Source organism: Nymphaea colorata, chromosome 2 (genome assembly GCF_008831285.2).
Source record: "Nymphaea colorata isolate Beijing-Zhang1983 chromosome 2, ASM883128v2, whole genome shotgun sequence".
In the NCBI taxonomy this organism is placed as follows: Eukaryota; Viridiplantae; Streptophyta; class Magnoliopsida; order Nymphaeales; family Nymphaeaceae; genus Nymphaea; species Nymphaea colorata.
Window position 1 is genome coordinate 32,769,969 of NC_045139.1, and position 10,239 is coordinate 32,780,207.

At 39.7% G+C, this 10,239-nt stretch overlaps 1 protein-coding gene across 2 annotated transcripts; it reads right to left on the reverse strand.

Annotated features, from left to right (window-relative positions):
- Positions 1 to 9,358, reverse strand: LOC116248193 (pre-rRNA-processing protein ESF1). Of its 2 annotated transcripts, XR_004170973.2 has the most exons (8): positions 8,429 to 9,358; positions 7,930 to 8,001; positions 6,885 to 7,105; positions 5,195 to 5,357; positions 4,098 to 4,226; positions 1,009 to 1,766; positions 395 to 697; positions 1 to 300 (listed from the first exon to the last, which is right to left on the reverse strand). XR_004170973.2 is itself a non-coding variant. In XM_031620842.2 (7 exons), exons 1-7 carry the CDS (start codon positions 9,302 to 9,304, stop codon positions 496 to 498), a joined length of 2,421 nt encoding a protein of 806 aa, XP_031476702.1. In that variant the 5' UTR covers positions 9,305 to 9,358; the 3' UTR covers positions 1 to 495. The 2 variants fall into 2 exon arrangements, 1 of the variants encoding a protein (XP_031476702.1); XM_031620842.2 differs by having other exon boundaries at positions 1 to 697.
- Between the last annotated feature and the right edge of the window lie 881 nt (positions 9,359 to 10,239).

Consider the following 10,239-nt stretch of genomic DNA (forward strand, 5'->3'; position numbering starts at 1 on the left):
TTTGGAAACGAATGAACAAGATTCATTTATGCAGTACGAAAAATGTGCTTTTACAGAGGCCGCCAATGTAAGAGTAGGACTTCCCTATACAAAAATCAAACTAACAGAATAAAAATGGCCTTTACAGAAGCCCATGAACACGGAAATTCCAGAAACATGGCTGACACGATGGCTGACAGGATCTTACCTGATCAATTGCACGTTACATTTACTAAATTCTAATGGTGCCAAGGAAGCTGCAACTTTGGTTGTAAGTTGCAACATGACTATAACATCTTGAAAATTCTTTTCAGACTATCCCTGGCAAAATAATATCTTAGATATGATTAATTTCTACAAAAAGGATTGGTACCATTGCAGAAAAAAAAAAGGTATAAAACTTGAAGTGATTAACCTTGAACGTTAGCCGCTCGAACTTTGTATCTCCTCTCAGTTTGCAGTATAAGCTTTGTGAGAAGCAGGAGCACCAGATCCATCTTACAAGTCAACTTGCAGTCACTTGTTTGAGTTGGGCATAGACCCGACCTTCCTTTTAAGGGACTTGACCAGCGACATGAGTTCAACCTTCTCTTTCTTAATCTCTTGCTCATCATCAGGTTTCTCCACATTCTTCCTCTCCGGCTGCTTTGCTTCCTCTGGCACTTCATCAACGATACCTTTCTGCTTGCGAGATACCTGCCTTAAATAAGCAGCACTCCTGCAACAGCAACAACCAGCAATTTTGCAGCTTAAGAGCATGAAGAGCAAACGATAATTTCCCTTGTTCTACTTTATCCGTGTGCAAAATTAGTCACACAGCACAATGAAAGGTGGAAACATGGGTCACCTTAATTCCACCGTATGCTCTGTGGGCACATATGCATGCATGGGCATGTGATAGTACTTGTGTCTATCTATATGTGCATGTGTGTGTTTGTGTGCATGTGTGTACCACCTTTGAATATGAGAATGTTGGACTTCGGGAGAATGTATATGTCACTTTAAGAAACCAGATAATGACTCCATTACCTTTTATATCGAGGATCTGTTGGGTCTAATGCATAGAGTGGGGAAGTGAACAAAGCCGACAACCTTGGATCATTATAATCAACTTCCGGCAACTCGTCATCCGAAAGAACATCTTTCCTTTTGCCCTTCTTCTTCTTCGACTTCAAATTATATCCCTTGACCTTGGTAGAGGTGGCATTATCATCAGCAAGCAATAGCTCAAGCTCTTCCTTGCTTGCAACCTGTTCCTTGGTCTCTGATATCTTGTTCTTGCCATCTTTATGGACAGCACTTTTCTTCTTTGAAGATCTCTTCTTTTCAGCTAGGTCTAAATTGTCATCGGCATCAAGTTCCTCATCCACAAAGAAGTCATCATCCTGATCAGCAACTTCTTCATTTGTATCACTGCTGTCATCTTCAGAAGACGACTTCCCATTCCTCTTCCTAGCTTTTCTCTTTTCACGTCTTTTCCTCAGATATGCCTCCCATACTGATTCAGAATCTTTGTTCTTTTCCCTCTCAAGGAACCGCTTGCTTATGCCTTCTAAATCAGTATTGAAAGTTACTTCCATGTCCATGTCATCCTTGCTGTCCTCCGAACCATCCCCTGATTGCAACAGTGCAAGAAGTTTGTCTCGTTTCTTTTGTTTCCTGTCTATTTTGTCTGACATGGACTGCACTTCGAGATCTCCATCATTACCTTCATTTTCATCCTCATCGTCGTCATCAGATTCTTCGTCATCAGAAGCCAAGAAGTCCTTAAATTCCATCTCATCCAGCTACAGTAAAACAGGACAGTGAAAGATGAATAAGTTTGCTTCCACGTATTCTCAAAATAAAAATATTAGCAAGACAATGTGGAAGGGGTAAGTAATTCAAAGAAAACTGTAAGGCCTTCCACAAGGAACCCAGGTGTTCCAAAGTAAAGCAATAAGCAATAACAGACTTGCTACTAAAGAGCACCTATACAAATAATCCACCCTCGGATTTCAGACACCTTCCTGGGAGGAGCGATCAAAAGCTAGACAACATCTAAGTTAACATCTGATGCATCACTGATGTGATCAACTATCACTAGTTGGTGAGCACCCTAAGAATGCTAGGCAACTAGCCAGTCTGAGTCAGTATCCAAAAGAGAGAATCAAGTGAAAAAGTGAATACCACTGGAGTTGCCTATCACAGTAAAACAGAAGATGCTTTGACCTAAAACATGCACATCTGATATAACCAAAACAAACATGCATATAATAAGGCCGTCTATGTAAGAACAAAAGTTTGAAATTGTTGTGGTCCTATGTAGACGACAATAACACATCATATAGCACATCCTTATAAATTTATAACCCTTTACATTGATAAATGTTTACCACGACTAAAATACTTACCATATTGATGAACAGGATAAAGAAGGGGTGAGACACACACACACACAGAGAGAGAGAGAGAGAGGGAGTTTGGGCACCAATTTACCTTAGATCCCTTAAGGAATAGCAGATATAAAAAATAAATAAATAAGTAAAAGAATGATCTACAGACTAGTTGGGACTAGTTAACAATGTAGTTAAAACTTAAAAGCACTAAGCAAACAACACCAAAAAAGGCCTAGCAGGGCCTAGTCCAGTATTGGCAATCCTTGACGCAAAAGGGGGAAAAAAAGAGATTTGAAGCTCCTCTCAGCATTTTCTATATCAGCAATGGAACAAAAAAGAATTAAAAATTTAAAGAAAATCATTTCTTTGAGCCGCCTAAGTGCCTCAGACTAGGCATCTAGCTAGTGGCTAGGCTTGCCAATCGAGGCAGCCATCTAAACCTGCTCTTGACCATATAGCTAGTTGGACTACTTGGTTCACTCGAGAGTAATCAACTATGTAGTCCAATTTTTTACTTAATAACATTGCTGCACAAAATCAGTTATTTATTCAATAGGCTTGCTAAACAACAGACACATGTAAACTAGCAGAATTGCCAAAACGCCACAATCCAATACAGAAGATCACTAAAAGAAAATAGCACGAGAAAATACACCTCTCAAAGTACATCAAGCTTCATGAACCAGCCTAAATTAGACTTGAAACAAGTAAACATGTCCACGCTATTCCAAAGCTCACACAACATTACAGTGCCCCCTCCGCTACTCTTTCTATTACTTTTTATAACCAGCAATAGCTTCTGGCAAGAATCTGGTTTCTTTGAAACTGGGTATTGCCCCTGAACCTTACTTAATTTTTGTCTGGCTGCCAAAAATGGCTACCGTAAAAAGAAACAAGAGAATAAGTGAAAGAATTCAAAAGACACGGTGGTCATTTTCTTCACACCTACCAGCTGGAAAATGGACTAGTCAAGTTTAACTATATTGTTTGCCCTGACCAGCCCCGCCATTGGTCGTTGGCTGAAAAAAATGCTGGAATTCCTAAAATTTAGAAAAACAAAACTGAAGAAAAAAAACGGATGGTTTTCTGAAGACAACTGGCTGAGAAATGGTTATGTCAGCAACACCAGAGCTGGAAGACATTACCCCCATTTCCCAGTCCGTATGTGGCCATGAAATAGTGACAGAGAAGAAAAGGCAAAAGTGAAATTTCTTCCCCAGCTGTTCACAGAGTAGCACGCTGGAAAATGGCTGGATCAGCATCATCAGGCGAGGACAATGCCAGTCCAGCCATTCCCAATGTGGAATGGCAGGAATATTTGGTCCATTCTTCATCACTCTTCCTCAACAAAGCAGGTTGGGGGCTGGATGAAGAGCGTTGAACTAAATATCAGAAAAACAAGCCCAAATGGAGGGCGTCCTTTTACAACCTCTATGAATAAGGTACTCTAACATGACAGCCCAATTGACAACCATGACACACGAAGGCCGACTGATGTGTGATGATCGACGCATTCATATATCAACAGAACTAGAAACAGCCTCAGTCTTACTCATTATGCAACATTTTGATATCCTCAGGGTACAGTTGGTCAACCGTTAGCCTCCAATAGCATATCAAACCACAGAAAATGAGGTTAATTGCAGAAGGTTAGCTTGTCATAAATTCTCCAATTTTACATGAGTGAAAAAAGATCTCTTCCCATTTATGTTGAAACATGAAAAATGCTTGTTCACGCACCTGCTTCTGACTTAATTTCTGCCGCAAACTTTTAATACGTTCTGGCTCATCATTATCCCAGGATAACTGAACTTTACTCTGCTGCAACGCACGTGTATGGAAATCTTTGCATTCATAATTTGATGGTGCCTGCAATTCAAGGGGGGGAAAGATAAGCCAGATTAAGTACTTTCTTCCACACAGATTCTCTTGACCGCAGCAAACATTGTTGACTTTTAGCCAAATACAAGTATGCATCATGTGCATTGCATTTAGCTACATACAAATTGCCTTTATCTAGAGTTGCTAATGATGTGGAAGTTTGAAAAGAAGTTTCATCCCGACCTGGGCATCTAGTTATCAAGACATCTTTTGCATCATCCATATGTATTGAATGCATTCGTATCAGAAAACAGGTGCGCATCACTTTTTATTGATAAAATGTAGATCATTTGCATTCCAAAAGTGGCAAGGTAATACCACGATCAACAACAGGATTTTCAGATGAATGTCTTAAAGGCTTAAACTTAACTGAGAAAAGACAATCAATTCAAACTGTAAGCTGTTTATTATATAGATAACATCTAAATAATTACATTTGGCATGCATCCATAGTCAGCGGATTAACCATGCAGAAGCAACACTCACAACACAAACATATGTAATCAAGCCACCTAAAGTGGAGAATTCTTCTGCAGCACAAGATTTTCATGAACCTATGGAAAACTGCCAACAGGCATGGCAAAACACTTATACAACTTCCATGGGATGTGTTAAAGAAAATGAAGACAGAAATGAGCATCAGATAAACAAACATCAATATTAAGGCTAGCAATCAACACATTCACTTCAAAAGCTGGCTAATACTTCAAAAAAAATAATGCCTATTGATATACTTAAACCCTACATTTCCTCCTGGCAAAATCATGAAATAAATTTATTTAATTGAGATAACCCTATGTCGAATAGTTCTGGCTCTAATTGGCAAAATTAATAACAGCACGTCAACTCGTATGATCAAGTGAAGATTTTAGCCCAAATAACTAATTAAATGAATTAATGTACAAAAATTGTAGTAATATGTAAACCACACCCTTCCCTTAAATCCATAACAGTACCTCAGTAGCAATATCTCGAGGAGGATGATTAAATTGCATATCATCAGGAATGAATCGCAAATCCAAGATATTTGAAGTTCGCTCAAATTCAACACCATCACATTCTTTGTAGAGGTGATCTGCTGTTGCACTTGAGTCACACTCGACTACTGCATAATAGTACCTGATCCAGAAAGAAGCAAAATAACTGTCAATGATTCTCAAACAGCAACAAAACTAGCAGTACCATCGTCACAGAGATGGTACTAAACTGAATTACAAGTAGAGCCTGCCAATATTCGAGAATGTGTTGGACGTTAAATTTGTTTGTTTGCTCCTCTTAAACTTCAGAAACATGACCAGAGGAGCCTGGTAAAGAATGTAGACATTCTGAGCCATAGACTCATAAGGGCTTTTCAGAGATCATGCATTTGGTGAGAGTGATCCCCTACGTAGGCTGCAGATTCAAGCTGGCAACTACTCCCAATATGCAACCAGAAAGGGTGTGGACCTATGTCTCCATGTGGTTCTGACTTTGAATAAGCATAATTAACACCACTTATTATAGTAGATGCTGTTGTTGCAGCATTTGCACATGCTATCGGTGACAGGCATGCAGAATCCCCAGCACTCCTTCATACCAATATTGTAGAATTCAGTTTCCATCTATTTTTATGGGTGATATTTCAAATTTTGCATTGCGTTGTTGCAATGAATCTCAACCTCTTCACATTATTCTCCCTATTACCGGTTTAACAGTGCAACTGCTCGATCTCCTTCACCTACAAGTGGAATTGGCTCTCTCTAATCTCTCACCATTGGCTGTGGTAGTGAGCAAGGAGAACGTGAAAGAAAAGGAAGGACCCCACCACAGTGGCTATTATTCATATACTGATGGAAAGATGCTCTATGACTTCAAAATACCATTTACACCCATACATGTCCTAACGGATTTGATATCCTATTCTGCTTCTGATCCTACCTACATTTTACAATTGTAATCATGCCTTATATCTAGATATTCCAATTGCATACTAAAATGTTGCTTTTTATGGCATACAATTAGACTGCTAATTTGAGACCCAGGTAATTCAAACACATGACATACATGACTGCAACAGCAGTAGTCAATGACAAATCACCCGATCATTCAACATGCCCAATATCTCAGGCTTTACTTAGCTTAGACCTAGTGCTCAAAAGATAAACAAGCTTGGAGAAGATAATGCAAAACAACGAAAACTCAAATCATCCAGATAGATTGCAAAGATCCTTTGAGAGAGAAAGAGAGAGATTTATATATGGTAACCAGTAAAAGTTTTGAGCTTTCTTAGTTATAAAAGCAAGTTATGTGCAGACACAATCAGATGCCTTGGTTAATAATCTATGTCGCACAGGGTGTAGACACAATTAGATGCCTTCGCTAAAAATTAAAATCTATGTCACACAGGTGCAGGTGTGGGTGTGGGACAAATAATAAAACTTGTAATTAATAATTAATAATCAATTCAACAAAAGGAAAGCAATTTATTTTTTGCTGCACCTGACTGCATTCGACACGACTTGGGTATGACAACCTTTTTGAAGAACCCGTATTACTTAATAATCTCTTGGAGAAACTTGCCTCCTTCCACATATGGAAAGTATGATGCTCTTAAGAACAACTTAAGCTAGACCTAATACAGAAAAGTGATCCACATCAAATGATCACCTTAGCTTGCTTTTCTCATAGGCACGTAGCTTTGCTTCATCTATTTCAGCGCCATTCCCTTCACTATCTTCATCATCATCACTAGCAAAGATTCCAGAAGGTCCATGAACTGCTTCTTCTTCCATAGATTTAAGGCCAAATTCCGATGGATAGATGGCCACTGATACAAGCTGCCCACTCTCAGGAAGAAATGAGCTCATCAACACGTACAAGTCTACAGCCTACAAGGATTTAAGAAAATTCTCAGATAAAAAATGTTGTTCACCAACAAGCAACTGTAGGTGGACCAATCTTGAATTACAGACTCACAATATAATTGGCTGTTCCTTTTAAGACATCAAGTTCCAAGGATAGCTTAGCCAATCGCAACAAGCATCACTATGGGCTACCAAATTACAGGTTAACAGTTATGGAATGAGGAGCACTGAAAAAGATGGAACTAAAAGAACACACAAGATACCCAACAGCAAACATGGAATACTGCTTTATATAACATAGAACATTTGGTCATCCTCATGCAGTAATCACAGGGGAAAAGATAGAGAGAGAGAGTGAGAGTGGGAGAGAATTCCTATACAATCAACGGAATCACGTTGATCTAGCTGTATTGAGGTCAGTAGGAGGCAATAATAAGCAAGAAGATTTCCTGATAATCAAGAAGCCTTTTCCAGCATACTAGTTCAGTCATGACAACAAAGGATTCTAATTCAGAGGAATGGCTCAAGATGTAAGAGAAGCATGACCTCCAAGGCTCAATGAATTCACACGAATGGAGGCTTGTATTCATGGGATGAGCAACTCCTAGTAGCACTAAATGTTCTGTGCAAGGGACAGAAACATTTAGAGAGAACGGAATTTCTTCAACTATGGATTGCGGTTCCCCTCAAAGAATAGGACAAGTAACTTACAAAAACACATTGGTAGATGAAATAACTCACAACAAACAGGCGTTTTCTCATTATAAAGGTTCATGAAAATGTTTTCAAAATGTTAATCTACCAAAACAAATCAAAGATGCCCAATTTAAGAACAAGAAACAGTGTACCTTTATTTGATCCCAATCCATGTTCACCATTGCTATTCTACGAGTTGCTTCTTCAACCATTGTCACTTGCTCCTATCAAATAGAGGGGGACACAAAAAGGGAAGACATAGTATTAGTACTTCAATTATATTCAACCATGTCAAAGCAACAGTTTAACTATTGAATTTCCTCCTGTATGATAAGGCCTTCTAGGACGCCCATCAACAACATAAGACAAGCATATCTCCACTGAACTGCTTCACTGAGTTAGTTTTTCATCTAAAACCTCAATTTCCAAATTCCAAGCACTCGGGCTTGCCAGGCTACCAATATTGAATAAGACACATTCTTCAGGCCAGCAAACATTGTAACCATTTACATCGAACCAAAAAGCGCCAGATAACATTATCCTTCTTGTTTCAGACACCAACTAATGATTATGGTTTAAAGTTCTTGACTGCACGGAAATCATTTATATGCACAACTAGCTAAAAACAATACGCAGGATGCTAGTCTTCACCTCGGGTTCATCTTCTATGTCATCACTAACATCATCGTCAGATGACAAAAACTCTTCTTCCGAAGATATCAGTGAATCACGCGATTCCAATTGTGTTGGAAAATCTTCATCTTCATGGTTTGTTCCATCTTCAACGTCTAGACCGTTCTCGTCCAATTCGCCATCGGAACTAGGAGCCAGCTGCAATGTAGTATCTTCTGTGTTCACTGTATCTGTTCCTACCTTGATTTTCTCCTTCTGCCTCTTCTTCTTTTTCTCTTTCTCCTCCGTCTGCTTCTGCTTCTTCTTCTTCCTCTCCGATTTCTCCTCCGTCGGCTTCTGCTTCTGCTTCTGCTTCTTCTGTTTCTTCTCCGATTTCTCCTCCGTCGGCTTCTTCTTCGTGTTGGCGTTCTCCTCCATCGATTCCTCCATATTATCTTCTTCCTCCTCCTCCTCCTCCCGCTGAACTTCGCCATCATCATCCTCGCTCTCAGAGAGACGGTAATACTGGCGGAGTGGATGACTTTCGGAGCTCCCCTTAATGGGTCTGCCTCTCTTGTCCACAGGGGCCGAAGACGCGAACTTCTCGTCGGTAAATATGGCGGCGAAACGGGAGTCGACAGGCATCCTGGATCTCCTCTTCGACATGGGCTTGAACCGAGGGTCCGTGTGGAGAGAGGAAAACCGAGGGTCGGTGATCCTCTTCTGGTGTCGGGCGAAGGCGACATCCTTACCTCCGTCATCCTCCTCTCCCTCCATCTTCACTACTTCCACCCCACTCCCCTTCTCATGCCTCGTCTTCTTCTTTTTCATCCTCTTCTTCTCGTCATCCCGAGAAAGAGACGAGCCATTGATTTCTTTCTCATCACTAGCCTTCCTTTTCTGCTGCTTCGCCATGTCCGTCACTTCTTTGGAAGTTGGTAGCTCTCCAACTCCTCCCTCCCTCCCTCCCTCCCTCTGCAAAATGATGTGGTTCTCCACACTGCCGCCAATTCGGGTCTCTCTGGTTTCGACCGCGTCTTGCAGAGGCGGCGAACGTGGACGAAGGAAAGCTGGTGCCAGGGTTATGAACATGCCATCCCGTTAAAACTCGGCTGTTGAATCGCGTCGGTTCTCAAATGATTCAATGGAATCGCGAATCGAACTGCGATCGTCTTTAAGCAAAATCTCAAGCAATTATTTTACCACATTTTGCTTATAAATTTTTTTAAAAAAATTGCAGTTTTCGATAACATTTCTTATAAAAATTATCACACCAAAAACAGTAGTAAGCCTCCCTTAGCGTGAAAAATTGAAAAATGTTAATTGTAACGAAAGGAATGTAATTGAATAATAAAAGATTATATTAAAACAAAAATTGCTGGTTAACCTTCTCGGCAGTTTGCTATCTTATTTCACAATTTTCATATTACTCTTATTAGAACAAACACAAAAAAATACCTTTTTTCATTTAAATTATAAAAAAGTATAAATTCTTTTAATGATCTCAAATTGATTCCAATGGAGTGATCCATACCGACTCGTGCAGACTTTAACAATAGGTCGTAAAGGAGTCGGATTCAAATAAACTTTTAAATAGTTGAGCAAACAAACTTGTCTTCCCTTTTACACGTGACAAATCACAACTTAGGTCAAGAGACCTCATTTCTCAATTCTCATTCATCCGTGTAATATCCCGTAACTCCTTTTCTCACTCTCAAGGCAAATCTCTCTCTCTCTCTCTCTCTCTCTCTCTCTCTCTATTGGAGCATATGTTCCTCCCTATTGGGACATATCGACCGTTAAGTACAGGTTTCTGTCTCTACTTTTCATTTCTAAAAGAAATTTTTTTA